Source organism: Gossypium raimondii, chromosome 1 (genome assembly GCF_025698545.1).
Source record: "Gossypium raimondii isolate GPD5lz chromosome 1, ASM2569854v1, whole genome shotgun sequence".
Lineage (NCBI taxonomy): Eukaryota > Viridiplantae > Streptophyta > Magnoliopsida > Malvales > Malvaceae > Gossypium > Gossypium raimondii.
The window spans coordinates 50,913,788-50,929,496 of NC_068565.1; the positions used below are offsets into that span (position 1 = coordinate 50,913,788).

The 15,709-nt window shown below is 31.1% G+C and overlaps 2 protein-coding genes across 2 annotated transcripts; one reads left to right on the forward strand and one right to left on the reverse strand.

Moving 5' to 3' along the window:
* Positions 1-1,122: 1,122 nt before the first annotated feature.
* LOC105786423 (aquaporin PIP2-2) lies at positions 1,123-2,561 on the forward strand. The gene is made up of 4 exons (XM_012612838.2): positions 1,123-1,513; positions 1,604-1,899; positions 1,985-2,125; positions 2,224-2,561. The coding sequence occupies exons 1-4, from the start codon at positions 1,213-1,215 to the stop codon at positions 2,341-2,343; spliced, it is 858 nt and encodes a 285-aa protein (XP_012468292.1). The 5' UTR covers positions 1,123-1,212; the 3' UTR covers positions 2,344-2,561.
* Positions 2,562-2,878: 317 nt separating this feature from the next.
* LOC105786422 (uncharacterized) lies at positions 2,879-4,862 on the reverse strand. The gene is made up of 2 exons (XM_052620539.1): positions 4,564-4,862; positions 2,879-4,411 (listed from the first exon to the last, which is right to left on the reverse strand). Exons 1-2 carry the CDS (start codon positions 4,665-4,667, stop codon positions 3,109-3,111), a joined length of 1,407 nt encoding a protein of 468 aa, XP_052476499.1. The 5' UTR covers positions 4,668-4,862; the 3' UTR covers positions 2,879-3,108.
* Positions 4,863-15,709: the final 10,847 nt, after the last annotated feature.

Sequence of the window (15,709 nt, forward strand, 5' to 3'; positions counted from 1 at the left end):
TTACTCGAATTGGATTCGAACCAAATATTTATTTTTATTTTTATTTTTATGATGTAAAAATAAATATTTTATATCTAAAATTAAAAATAACTTATAATTTTATATAATTTTTTAAAAATAATTAATTATTTTTCATTTAATTGAAATATTATTTTTTAGAATAATTTATTCAAAAACTTACAAAACCAAACCAATACCACCCTACCCAAATACTCAGATGACCTTAACACACCATTTCATGTGATCCTAGCTGTTCCATTTACAGCCATTGGTTGGCCCACGGTCCAACCAGATGCTATACACGTGGCGAATTATTAGCCTCTTATCAGGTATGGCTAATATTTTTCCAGTTTTGGCCTTATTCAATTTTTTTTCTCACTTTTCGCCTAATCAGCCGACCCTGGAATTTTCCATATTTTTTTAATTGCACATTTTGGGAAGTTTGTGGACTTCCATCAGCATTGCAAAGAAGGACAATAATAATGATTATGTTTTTTTGTAACCACCCATCTAATTAAAAATGCATTTAATTGAGAAAATTAAATATATTATCATGGTTTAATTATTATTAAATAGTCGATTGAATTTTAATTTGATTGACGTGAGTATTATTGTTAGTATAAGAGAACGTGGGTTCGAGTGCGCTGAACTGCATTATCTTATTATTTTAAAGTTGGAGAGAAATTAAGATACTTCTAAGTATTGTATAAGAAAAACAGATATAATGAGAAATTATAATAAAATTGTTGAAATGTTTAATAAAAATAACAATTTCCCCACTTTTATTATCAACTTCTATTTTTATTTTTTTAAGAACATGAAATAGCTTCCACTATGTATGTATATACACATGCAAATACATATGGAGTTTTAATCTAACTCATGCTTGAAACAATTACATCATAAGAAAGTTGATCATGATTCAAACTGTCATTATTATTATCCTTCCAAATCTAAGGGAGAGGCAAGGAATCAAAGTCCAAACAGGCATCCATGGTGGGGTCTCAGACAATGAAATAAACCCTACTTTTGTCATATGGGGCGGCAAGGCTATGTAATATGTATTGACACTCACTCATTCATTTGAACCCCCATATATACCCCCACTCCACTTCTCAATACTTCCCATCACCACAATATTCTTCACCTATCTCTTTCACAAAGGAGAGCACAGGAAAAAGGGGTTCATGTTCTTGTTCAAGTTATTGATCAATGGCTAAGGATGTTGAGGTTGGTGGTGAGTTCCAAGCCAAGGACTACCATGATCCTCCACCGGCTCCATTGGTAGATGCCCAAGAGTTAACTCAGTGGTCTTTTTATAGGGCTATAATAGCTGAGTTCATTGCCACCCTTTTGTTTTTATACATCACTGTGTTAACAGTGATTGGATACAAGAGCCAAGTTGATCCAGATAAGGGTGGTCAAGATTGTGATGGTGTTGGCATTCTTGGTATTGCTTGGGCCTTTGGTGGCATGATTTTCATCCTTGTTTACTGCACTGCTGGTATCTCAGGTAATAATATCTTATACACACTCCTTTTTGAACGATATGGTTAAAACTTAAAAGGGTGTTTTCTTAGCATGTTTGTTTGGTGATATGTAGGGGGACATATCAACCCAGCAGTGACCTTTGGGCTTTTCTTGGCTCGTAAGGTATCATTGGTTCGAGCCATACTTTATATGGCTGCTCAATGTTTAGGAGCCATTTGTGGGTGTGGGTTAGTCAAGGCATTCCAAAAGAGTTATTACAACAAGTATGGTGGAGGAGCTAATAGCTTGGCTGATGGATACAGCACTGGCACTGGTTTGGCTGCTGAAATTATTGGCACATTTGTGCTTGTTTACACTGTATTCTCTGCAACTGATCCCAAAAGAAACGCAAGAGATTCTCATGTTCCTGTATGTCTCTTAATTCAATCCAACACCACACACAAGTTCATTGACAAGTATGTTTTTAGGGACTAATTTTTTCTACATTTTGAAGGTGTTGGCACCACTTCCCATTGGGTTTGCTGTGTTTATGGTTCATTTGGCAACTATTCCGATCACCGGAACCGGAATCAACCCTGCTCGTAGTTTCGGGGCTGCTGTTATGTTCAACCAGGACAAGCCATGGGATGACCATGTATGAAACTTCATTTATACAATTGATTTTCTATTTTTTTCCTTTCTTTAATACGGCTCCTATTAAACATATTTTTATATCTGTTTGGAATATTGCAGTGGATATTCTGGGTTGGACCATTGATTGGAGCTGCCATTGCTGCAATTTATCACCAGTATATCCTCAGAGCAGGAGCTGCTAAAGCTCTTGGATCCTTCAGAAGCAGCTCAGCCATGTAAAACAAAGGGGTTGCCATTGAAGAATGGATCAAGTTTTATCTATGATTGTGAAGAGAATTTTTCAGAGCATTGAATTTGGCACTTCACTTTTTAAAGTGCTCCAAGCGTTGTCAGCATCCCTGCTTACCTTTCAATTTTCTTTCTGTTTTTACCTTTTTTGGCTTTGTCTTGGTATCTGTATGTCGTTGAAAATTTTATAGAATCTATCTTTTACATTATTTAAATGAGTTCAATTCAATGTCTAACCTCTTTTTTCCCTTCTGTTTAGTTTAAAAAATTCTGGATAGAAAATGGTTTGCGTGGCCTGTAAACATGTTAAATTGGTAAGAAGTATAGGCTTGTGTTAAGTGAGGTAGCTAGCTTCCCTATAAGTGGTGTTATTATTCCTCCGGTACTGATGATACTACTTTTACAAGTTCAAACGCCGGCACCCTTTAATCGTAGTCGTAGTTCCTACTCCGACACCCTTTAATCTCTTGCTATATGCATATATGTTCAGGTTTCGTAGACATCAAAAGAAAGTACAATTAAGCCATAAGCACAAAATAAGAAGTGAAATTTAAACAACAAACCAGAGACAATAGTGGTTGCTTATTTAGTATAGTGCTCAACCACAAAAGCAACATATAAGTTCAAACAGACCACGACAACGATAACTAGCAGACGACAACAATGGCACCTGCAAGCAGGTCTAGTACATAGATGACACAAGACTCGAATAAAACAGTACCTAAAACAAGAGTCCCCGACATTTGCAATGGGTGTCTAAGCTCCCCACCATTGATGCACATAAACACCAGCTCTTCTAAGGGACTTGAAGAGACTCATACAGTCTCCTCCTTTCACAGCTTGTCCGCTTTCAGTTCGGTCCGAGCAGTGAAGAAAAAGTTCATCGATGAAGCATATGATTCCACTTTCAAACAAATCTGATAGAAGTTGTAACTCCACATCACCTGCATTCATTTTCAGAACCACATAATCTGCATATTGGACTGTATCTTTAAACCAGAGTTGAAAGTCAAACCCTTCATCTTCAAGAAATGGATCCGAATCCCTATTAGTTGAACTCGATGTAGCTCGGTTTTCAGCAAGGCCAGGGTAATAAACAAAGTTAATACCAGGTCTCTTGATATAAGATAGCATCACTGAAATATTATGATCAACGAAATAAACATCGAAAGCTTTTTGATCCAAAGGATAAGATGGGAAGAACCAGCTTGAAACATTCGAGTTCATATGTTCACTGGCCCCGATATCAATATAAACCAACCGTTGCTTCGAAGATACATTAACAAACTCAGGCAAATAAGCAACGTTTTCCTCAAACTCCATTGGTTTCACTTCCATAAGAGGCTCAATATGATTCATTATAGCTTTGTTGTTTGTCATAGATGGACAATCAGCAGGGAGACGATATTGCTCAAAGTAAGTGACGTTTTCAAGTTTCTTCTCGAATACAACTAATGTCAGCTCATTCAAATGATCGACATAAACAACAATAGAAGCTTTCAATAGAGAAGAAACCGGCGTAGCCGATCTAATCAAGCTAGTAGGGTCTGAACCAGTAGGACCAATAAGTATAGCACCAATTCCACCTGGTTTAAGAACACGTTCAATCTCAAGCACAAGAAGCGCAGGGACAGATACTTTATCTAAATCCCTTGACAACACAAAATCATAAGATTTGTCTTCATAATCAAGCTCATAAATGAATTTCTTATGCTTAAGAGAGAAAAAGGGGTGTCTATAAACCCCATGAACATCAAAGAATCCCAAGTCTTTCAATGCCATGACAGCTGACATTGAACCTTCACCAACACATAGAGCTTTTGCACTGTAATTCAACATGTTCTTTCCCATTAGCTCTTTAACCACACTGGTTGTCGAGTTCCTATTTCCTTCATATTGAACCATTTTAAATGAACCCCAAGCTTTAGAGAAGAAAAAAGTGGCTGGGAATATAAATGAACTTGAATAGCCAGATTCAAGGTCAACCCCAGATATCATTTGCAGTAGAGGAACAATTGACAAAGCAGTAATCACCATTAGAGCACGTAAAAGTGCACGTCTTGCTAAAGAACCATGAAAGATCATCAATTTCAAGGTCTTAAAATCCATGTTCTTGTAACAAAGATCCAATCTTTTGATATAAAATGAGAAAATTGAAAAGAAAATGTGAGCCAAAACTAAACAAGGAAACAAACTTAACGAGTACAAAACCTGGAGGAAGTGTGATTTCCACCCACGAGGAGACCCATTGACCTTTGAGCAGTTAACCAAACCTTCATTGGAACCCTTTTACTTGGCTTCATTATTTCAAACATCAACAAAAAAAAAAAATCAATCTTTGAAACTATTCTACATTACATCTTTTGATGAATTAGGCCAATCTAAAATCTGGGTTTCGAACCAATGATTGAAACAAAGGAAAAAAAATAAAAAGAAAAAGAAAATGGAAACTTTTTGTTGTTTTTCTTTAATGAGGTGCTTGATACTGGTATGGTTGAAACTTGAAAGTAAAGTGAAGCTGAGGCTATATATGAAGCAATGAATAGAGGTACAAACCTAGTAGATCTGGATCTGTATTTTTGTCAAATTTTACTATTAGTCCTCAAATATGTTAAGTTGGGAATTTAGTCTTTATATTTTTATTTATCAATTTTAGTCCCTATATTTTTAGGATTTTAAAATTTTAATATTGATTTAAACGGTAGTAGTTAAATTCATTTTGTTAAATTTTACAATTAGTGTTGTATTATTTAAAAGTTGTAGATTTAGTTCTCCACTTGAATCATTCTTAGTCCTTATATTTTTTTAATTTGAAATTTTAATCTTTATGTAAAACGATAATTATTAAATTCATAACTAAATTTTTGTGAATAATATATGAAAATATCAGGTTAACATAACATTACATGTATAATAATATTTTTGCTACATTAAAATTTAGAAATAATTGAATTTAATGAATTTAACAAGGGATAATATAATTTTAGCCCATAAACTTGACAATTAAGTCTACTTTGATACCTGAACTTAGCAGCGAGATCCATTTTGGTCTCTGAACTAAATATAGTCTTATTCCAAAAATACTGGTCACATCATCAAACCTTGATGGAATTCAAGTTCAAGGACCAAAACGGATCTTGTTGTCAAGTTCAAGTACCAACTGAACAAAAAAATAAAGTATAAGAACCAAAATAAATCTAGTTACCAAGTTTAAGCACCAAAAATTATATTATCCCTTTTAACAACAGTGATTAGATCAGGACGTGAAATTCAAAAATTGAAAATTTACAAGCATTAAAAATAACTAAATTAAAATATAATGACTAAAACAATAATTTATGCATAGTACAAGGACCACTAAGCAGAATTTAACTCTCTATCATTTAATTTGCAACTACACCACCAAGGGAAATAAAGGGAGTGGGAACCAAGATGGAGATGATTGTGTTACGTGGCAGCAAATGAAAGCATCTGATCCGAAAAGATTGATCACCAACAAACCAAATACATCAAACACAGACCGTAGGTTTTGTCTCATGGGCCCTCCCGTATTATGTTCCAACCTTTTCAGTGCTATGGCCACTAATGTGAACATAATTTCATTGAAGTTTCCTTTGGAATATTTTATATTAGTACTATATCATGTTTTGGAGCCCGAATTTGAAAATTATTCTCATATTAATGTTTAAATTTTTTTTTGTCGATCTGAATTTAACAGTTGTTCTTATGTTAGTATTTGAGTTTTTCTTTTTTAAACTAATCCCTGAACTTAGTAATTATTCTTACATTAGGACCTGAACTCCTTTGTTGTCCAAGTTAGTTCTTAACATTTCGTTGAAAACCCTAAAGTTCAGACCTAAACATGAAAATAATTATCAAGTTCAAGCCTTGGTATGAGAACAATTGTTAAGTTCAATGACTAACTTTGACAAAAAAAGTTCAAGACCTAATGTGAGAACAATTGCCCAATTCAGGATCCAACCTGGGAACAATGTTATCAAGTTCATGTACTAACTTAGATTAAAAAAAAATTAAACTCGAACGTGAGAATTGTTAAGTTCAATTCTAATTAGTAATTAAACCCAAGAAATTTATTTTTCAAAATAAACATTTTTTAGAATTATCTCAACTCTCACCAACTTTTAAATTTTATGTGATATTAAATCATTGCAGTAATTTGTGCCACGCACCATAAGGGAAATAGTGGTAATTTAAGTTTTATTAAGCATTGATTTTTAAAAGTACTTTTGAGATCATAAGCAATGTTAAACGGCTAATTTACTAAAAAAAGTCATTTTTTTTTTAAATTACCGAAATGGGCCGATTTTTTAATTATTTATCGGAATGGGCCATTTTCCGCGAAATGTCAAAAAAAATTATGAGTCGGGCCTTGGGCAATTTTTTTTACCCAAGCCCAACCCCACCTGAATATATTATGTTATAAAAAATATCATATTAATTATATATTTATACTTATATTAAATCACTAATCCAATAACAATTAAACCCATTACCCAAAACATTAAAAAAAAACACTTACCCAACTAAATAACCCAACCCAAAATAAAAAAATTTAAAAAATATATTTAATACAATAAAATATTTATTATATGCTTTTTAATATAAGAAAACATTTATTATATTTATACTAGTGCTTTTTAATATAAATGCTTTTTAATGTGTCAGGAAACTTTTATTTTAGCATTTTTAGTACATTTAGTATATTTTTATTTTTAAATGAAAATTAATAAAAAATTAAATATGAGTGGGTCGAATCAAGCCTGATACACCTTTCTTAGAATGGGCCGTACTTAAACAAAAAATAAATTCAATTTTCAAGTCGAGTCAAACCTAAACTTTCAAAATTAATCTAAATAACTTATATGGGCTCAACCTAAATCCGACCGGATCAGACTTGACCCATCATCCCCTCTAACTGGCACCCTTACCCAGACGTTGATGGTCCACCGTTGCCTTGGCTTGGATGCACAAATCTTTTTAGCTTCTTATGCAAAGCAATCAATCAATGCATTTCAGATTATTAAGAACTCCCTTCTTATTTGGGCTTTTATTAGGCTCAAAAATAACTTTTTTGGGCCCAACTTTAAAATGCTATTTTTTTGTTAAACTTAAATGTAATGTTTCAAAATGATAATTGTTTATTTATATTATTTTTATACCATATATAGTTCTACTCATTATTTTTCCATAATTTTTAATTTAAAGGAAGAAACACTTAAGTATGTTCGAGTTCACGTCTTTCACGCTATTAATAATAATATCAATTTATTTATATTTGTTACATTAATAATATTATTAAAATATCACTTAAATTTATTTGTATTTATATATTTTCCGTGTATCAAATATAAATCTTATTATATATTTATCTATACTTATTCATACTATAATAAAATTTTGACTAAACATGATGATGTGACTTGACTTATTGACACTAACTCTAAAATAACCAAAAAATAAAAATTATATCATAGTAAAATTAGCAAATAAAGATAGTTTATTATAGTAATAGACTAATAGCCCCACTAATTTCTCAATATATTAGAGCGAATTTAATAATTAATCATCTGTATTTTGTATGTCTATTAATGAGTAGATATTAGTCATGAGTTTAAAAGCTACTCTGTACCCAGAGAGAATATCAAACTTTCAACCATTACAACTAACTCCCGTAATTAATTTTAAGATTGTCAAAATTTATAAAATTGATTAATATAAAATTTCAAAGCCAACTTGAAAAAAGTATAGCTTTCATATGATTGGAAAGTTGGGTGGCTTAGTGAGTGCCCCTGGTTGATGGGAACTCAGAATTTTTAGTACACACATTGTGGCTACTCACTCCCCATTTTCCAATGTATGGGACCTAACCATACCATTTTTTTTTTGTGGTTGTTATGTGTTTTAATCCAAACCCAAAAACACACACTTTCATTTTTGCTCTCTTGCCATTTCCTTTTCATATATTTACTCATAAATCTCCATTCAACTTTCTACATCGTCATCATCAGAATTATAAGATACGAAGATTAAATTTTAATTAATTAACATAGAAAGATTAATTTCTCAATTTTCGTAAAATAAAAGGAATAGAAAAATTATGCTTTAGACCCACAAAAATTATACAAATATAAGATAATACATGATAAAGATAGGGCAAATTTAAGGCTCCTCCTTAAGAAATATTTAAATTATAAATAAACATATGATGAAATTGCACTTTAGCTCAAAAAAAAAAATTTTATGTTATGTCCTTTCGAAATAATGTAATAATAATTAATGCATGATAAAATAATATTTTGACATCTCAAAATCTTATAATTCAATTCCGTCCCCTTTTGATTTATAGTTTTGCCCTTGGATAAAGTTATAGTTTTTCCTCCAAAATTGATAAAATTTTGATTCAATCCTTCTAAAAACAATAAAGATATAAGCTAGTACATGGTTAAATTACATTTTAGCTTTTTATAAAATATATAACTTAATCCCGACCTCTAAAAAAAATTCTACCTTTACCCTTGAACCAAAATATATATGGAGTAAGTACACATGTATTTAAAAATTGACTTATATAATTTAAATATACTCCACATTATATCCAATTTATATTTAACACCTAAAATGACGGCTAAATTAACGAAATAACCTAATTTAATACATTTAAATATTTAATTAAAATATTTTAGAATTTAATCTATAATTTAAAGATATATGTTGGACACATATACATGCATGTTCTCAATCTAGAAATTAGAACATTAAAAGTATTTATCGTATTAAGGTTTATGTCAATTCCAAAATTCAACCTCAAAGATTACGACTGGCTTTCCTATATATAAAATTGTCAATTTTGATATCTTCTAATATGTTCTATTTCAAGCCGATTATTAAGATTAGTCAGATAATCATTTAAAAACGAGTGAAAAAACTTCGAGTTAATTAAGTTTACGAGTCCTATTTTATCATTTTAACTTGATATGAAATTTTTCGAATCGAGTCAAATGAAATGGAATTTGAGTTGAGTCGAATCGAATCAAATCGAATCGAGTTAAATTCAAAAAATTAAACATGTCAAATTAACATATTGTTATCATATAACTAATTCTATTTTAAAGTACTTATATATATTGGGAAGAAAAAAAGAGAGGATATTTTAATGCAACAAACTTGAATAGTTAATTTGCTTATTTAGGTCCCGAAATTATTGTTTTAGAAAAAAATTAAACATTTTTATATATTTAGGATTTTTAAAAATATAAATTTTGGATTTTTATAAATATTTGAATTTTTTGAGACTTTTTATTTATTTTTGTTGAGAGAGATCAATTTATTAATTTCCAAAATTAAGCAAGGACCAAAGGGTATTTACACCAATCTATTACTTTAGTTATTCGAATTGTAAAGTTCAACTCAAACTTAAACCCGAAACTTGAATTACTTATTCGAGTTGACTCGAATAACTCAAAATTTTTTTTTAATTTTTTCGAGTCGAATTGAGTTTTGCTCACCCGTTAACCTGATAGTGACATATGGCGTGCCACGTATATATTATGCTGATGTATAAGAACCATTTTTTTAACAGAATAATCAATTTACTCTTTAATCTAATATACAATAACTAATTTATCTATTTTTTAAAATAAAAAAACAAATCCCACTCCTAATACAGAAATTTCACATTGCATTAAAAAAAAAAAGATATTAAGAGATGAGATGTAGATTATGGACCGTTTTTCATGGACTTTGCTTTAAAATTTGGACCGATGGTTTTGATTAGAATCTGATTCGGCTATGGTAGTTACCACTTCATAGAGTTCGCTTTACAACATGTGCCATTGCCAAAAAAGCATATAATATAATTTATAATCACGATCACTTTAATTAAATCGAAGTTGAATCAAATAAAATTTCATTTTAATGACAAATTCATTCTATGTTATTTTCTTCATTTATAAAATTTAAATTTAAAAAAAAATACAAACTCTTTATCATTTAACTTAGAGTGGGTTTGGATGGGCGGTGCGGTGCGTTTAGCTTACTTTATTACTTTTTATCTCACGCTACAGTATCACTACAGTATCTAATCTCACCGCCACCGCTGTTTTTATACTAATCGCAGGTAAACGCACCGTACATCCAAACTCACTATTAGTAAATATTGATATATATTATTGAACATAAAATAAATGATATAACTAAATTTGGAGTAAAGTCGAGATAGATTCTATTTTTGTGGGTTAGTCTTCTTAATACCCAAAATTTAAAAAGACATTAAATTATAACATATAAATCTTTGGTAACAATTTATCATTTTACTTTAAATAAGTATTTTTACCGTTAAATTTATTATTTATTAATATCTGATACATAAATTTATAATTTGTACCAAAATATCATTAATTATTAAAAATAATGAGACCAATTCTTACCATAATTTAGCTATTTTTATTTAAAATAAAAGATTTATTTATATCCAAATACAATAAAATCATAAAAAAAAAAAGAATCAGCATGGGTTTTCTCAGTATTTTAGTATTAATTAATTCTCAACCAAAAAAAATATTTTATTAAAAAATTGAATCCTATAAACAAAGAACTTCCTTCCATATCAAACTCTTGAGTCATATAATTTGTGCTTAATCATAAGTAACCAAATTCTTACTTCTATGTTAGGCAAAAGATATAAAATAATTTTAAATACCTAAAATATTAATAAATAATTCAAAGTACACCACTTGGTGTGCTTCATGCAAAACAAATAAATAATAAATTTATTTATTTATTTATTTCAAAATCTATAAAATTAATGTTTCTTACAATAGTTGACATTGATTTATTTTATTATAACACACCACCTACATTAACCCTAAAAATAATTTGATAATTTGGGTTTATTCATCTATTTATTTTTAATTATTTTATATAAAAAATTCTTATAATTTAATTTATTGTCATTTGGTCAACTTGGCTTGTGCTGGCATTACCAAGCTATTAAAAATATTTTAGGGATATTAATTTAAAATTCATAGAGGTCGGTATTGGTAAAGTTCAACGAATAAAACCATTTTGTGGTCTGTAATTAATTAAAGATTTTTATTTGTTTTTATTATAAAAAATTAAAGAAAATAAATTAATTGGAAATGAATCAGCCGCAACCAAAAATATCTCTTTTATAAAACTGTAAAAGAAAAATTCCCATTGAGCAAAGCAATGTATATCAAAATTGGGCGCTGATGAGCACATTAAATCTTTCGTTGGGGCTAGCTATGCCAAAAGCGAAAGAAACTCCATCCTTCTCTTTCCTTTTTATGCCCTCATGTTGCCACATGGGAGAGACCCATGGGCGTTAAATGAGAGATCCTATTAACTTATGTTGACTTATTTCACTGTCGAGAAACGAAAGAAGGTTTTCAACTCCAAGTTTAATTCAGATGTAACTCGCTTTTTTTTTAATGTGAAGTAGTGTCAAATCAAAATACTCAACAAGCATTTGCTCTCTCTGGAAAGAAGATGATCTAGCCGCACCATCAATATGATTACTTTGTTACGACTTCACTCCATCACATAGTCCTGCTTTCGATATCCCCTTCTCGCAATTTAATTAGATACCAACTCAATTAAATAATAACAAAAATACTCTTAGTTTATAAAATAAATTATGGTATTTTAAATCAAACCCTTGATTTATCTTATTATAATTCCTAATCTCCTTGACCTTGCAGATAAGTTGTCTACAGGAAAAAGAATGGTGTCCTTTTAATTCCTAATTATTAAATTTAATTTCCACTGAAAATCACCTGTCAATCAATGATCTCTTTGGACTCCATTAGCATTTTAAAATTTATAAATATCGTATTTAGGGCATTATAAAAATAAAAATAAAAATAAAAATTATTTAAATATTTCTTATGGAATTAAAATATTATTTGGAAAGGCCAGAAATGTTACATGCTGAGGGCATCAACCCTCTTTATTCATTTATTTATTTATTTATTTATAATTTTTTTATGATCATCACTTCAACTTTGTTTATTTTTAATTAATGGATGTTGAATATTATAAATAGAGAGGATAAGTACCTCAAATTATAATTTATATTTTTTATATAAAAATGGGGCAAATTTGCAAAAACAATAATCTTTTAGAACCTTTTTGTAGTTTTTTTACCTCCCAAGTATTCAACGATGTACCATAAAATCAATAGTAGTCTAAAAAGGCTGCACTACTTGAATGTGTGTATATAATATAAAGGGATAATTTAACCCCCCCCCCAAAAAAAAAAACAATTAATAGAATAGATCGATTTTTGTGATATTTATCGAAATAGGTGGATGCATTTTCACTCTAATCATGCAAAAAAGCGTGTCCTGCTAGACCCGTTTTTTTTCGATAGTCGAATTCCTCAAGGTGAAAATCCCCAACAGTAAAAAAAAAGGCTAGTTTTATTTCTATATAAATTAAAGCCTTTTCCTTATTTTTTTTTCATTCAAATCCATTTCTATTAATTCTCTCAAAGATTTTAGTTCTAGAATTTTAATTAAAATTTTCTCAAGTTTGTCTTGATTTTTATTCGTTTTAATTGAATTTTGTAATGAACAAATGCTCTTATTCGTTTGAATAACAACCACATTTCCGCGGTACAATTGCAAATGGTAAGAAAAAATCTCTAATTTTTATAATTTTATTTAAGTTCATTATTAAATTGTTAAAAAGATTTTTTTTATTTTTTTATAATTAGGCCGAAGATCAGATTTTGGAGACATATACACAATCTATCATTGAGGCCATCACCTATGATTGAACCCTATTTGGAAGATGTGGGATTCTTGCACGTGTCTCTTATGCTTGCGGGTGTAAATTGGACCCTATACTCATCAGCGCGTTGGTCGAAAGATGAAGACTCGATACACACACATTTCATCTTCCATGTGGTGAGTGTACAATTTGTTGAGGACATTCAATTACAACTCAGTTTTTTAGTGGATGGACCAGTTGTTACTGAATCAGTGATAGTTGGTGATTGGAGCGATATTTGCGAGCAACTGTTAGGTAAGGTGCTAGACAAGTTATTCAGTAGCTGGATAGAGATGAAATGGTTGCAAGAAAATTTCTAATATCCCTACAAGAGTTCAAGTCCCCTTGACAGAGTACAACTCCCAAGAGCACATCCTGAGGTTAATTAGAGATGTTCTAGTGCTCAATAAATCTCGAACTCTTGTACATTTAAGGTAACTGTTACAACTCGTCGACTTGAAAGAAACGAGACGACTCAGTTGGGGATTAGCCGTGTTGACAACACTGTACCAAGAAATGTGTTGGGCGACGCAACCACAAAAAATTAGAATTGGTGGTTGCGTACTCCTTCTGCAGTTATAGGCATAGTTCCGGCTACCATTTTTACATCCCCGAGCCGACTACCCTTATACTTTCCCACTCGTAACAATATAAAATTAATTTGATAATATAGTTATCATAATATTATTACATTATTATATTTTTAAAAAACATATTATTTGAATAGGTGGAACCATAGCCCGAGTTATGTGGGGCTACCTAAGGAGCTCGAAGATATCCGGCTACTGTTAGATCAACGATTGGAAGTCGACGCTAGTTTTTTAAAATTTTTAATTATATAATACTTATGTAAGGATTTCAAAATTAATATTAAGTAGATAATAAACTTTATTATTTCGTACTATAGTTTGAATGGATGTCATACTCTGATCTGAGAATTCAACAATGCATCTCGTCTTAATTCTTGGTTAATCCCAATATTTGACACGTGAAGGTGTCATTGATAGTTTACGCTACAATAGAAATGCACGAATTTGATCAAGTGATGCGAAAGTTCGGGTTTAGACAAACTATTCCACCGCCACTCCAAAACATCGGAGCACTGCAGAAGGTCAACTTGAGGGGGAGAAACGACAAAGATTGAACTAAATTCAACGAGGAATATATCAAATTTTGGGAGTATAGGTACGATTTCTTACCTAGTCACAAACCAATTATCGCTCAGGATTTGGGAGGGGGAAAATGTCCCGTTGGGCACGCACTTTCAGTGCATCTTGCTGCTACATCATTGAAAGTGTGCGCCTGGGTAGAGCAATTTCCCTTTCCCATTTTCAATCTCCTGAAAAGTTTCCCTAACCTGGGAATCCTGATCTTTATTTTTCAGATATCCTGGGAATCCCGAGATATTTTCATATTAGTTAAAGCACATTCTTGTTTTCTTTTTCACTCATTGCCCACCTAATTGCCTATACAAAATGGGGTTTTGCTCTCCTTACTCCATCGACTCTCTCCACCACCTCTCCTCACCCCTAAAAAATGCTCTACACCATTGTTTATAGTTTACTTTCATGTGTTTAACTTTTTCGATGGACATGTTCATTTTTGTTTGAAAGAGACAGTGTGCTAGTTTTAAGGTGTGTTTGAGTTCACAATGATGTGGTGGCGCTCTGAGACCCACATATTTCATTTGTCGTGTCGGGATGAGTCCATTCCATTATAAGCCCATAATATTGCAACTCAATCTCTGAGTTCGCGGTGCTTATACGGTCACAGGTTGTAATTTGACTATGGGTCCTAGTTGACAAACGTTAATTTGCGATCATGGGTTGAAGTATGACTCGAGAGCCCTTTGATGATGGTTATGCGACCACGAGTTCAAGTTTCACTTCACTAAAAGTGGATGCTTTGTAGAACCGATACATAAGTTTGAGATCATAATCGTAGGGATAAACTCAGGGGCTTTCCAGTATAATCTACTTATTTTTTCTCCACCACCACCAAAGGCAATATCATCAACCTCTCTTTTGTCCGAAATCAGTGACGAAGTTGGGGGCAAGTGCACTATTAGGGGACCAGTGACTATCGCGTTGGAAAAAAGCTGGAGGTCATTTTGAGTCGACAACAGTTGTTGTGATTAAATCACTCATTAATAACTACAACCGTTGCCTTACAGATAAGTCCCACTGGGCACGCACTTTCAGTGCATCTTTCTGTCACATCATTGAAAGTGCGCGCCTGGGTAGAGCGGTTTCCCTTTCCCATTTTCGATTTTTTTTAATGTTACTTGTGGAATAAAAAAAATATTGGTAAAAACACAAATATAATAAAAATAAAAAAATTAAAATATGATAAAATGTATTATAAAAAAATACAAACACTAAAAAGAATCTCAAATCTATATATTTATACTAATAATAATAAAACCTCTGATTGAGTTGGTATTACGAGTTAACCGGGTACTAATTCAGTTAGAAAATGACTAATATATATTTATTTATTAACTACTACTATTATTTTGGTGGCCTTTTTTATTATTATTATTATT

Excerpts from the sequence above, each read along its gene's own strand:
- LOC105786423 (XM_012612838.2), top strand. The coding sequence starts at position 1,213 with ATGGCTAAGGATGTTGAGGTTGGTGGTGAGTTCCAAGCCAAGGACTAC. Across the intron at positions 1,514-1,603 it reads CTGCACTGCTGGTATCTCAG|GGGGACATATCAACCCAGCA; the intron begins GTAATAATATCT and ends GGTGATATGTAG. Across the intron at positions 1,900-1,984 it reads CAAGAGATTCTCATGTTCCT|GTGTTGGCACCACTTCCCAT; the intron begins GTATGTCTCTTA and ends TACATTTTGAAG.
- LOC105786422 (XM_052620539.1), bottom strand. The coding sequence starts at position 4,667 with ATGTTTGAAATAATGAAGCCAAGTAAAAGGGTTCCAATGAAGGTTTGG. Across the intron at positions 4,412-4,563 it reads GGAAATCACACTTCCTCCAG|ACGTGCACTTTTACGTGCTC; the intron begins GTTTTGTACTCG and ends TTCTTTAGCAAG.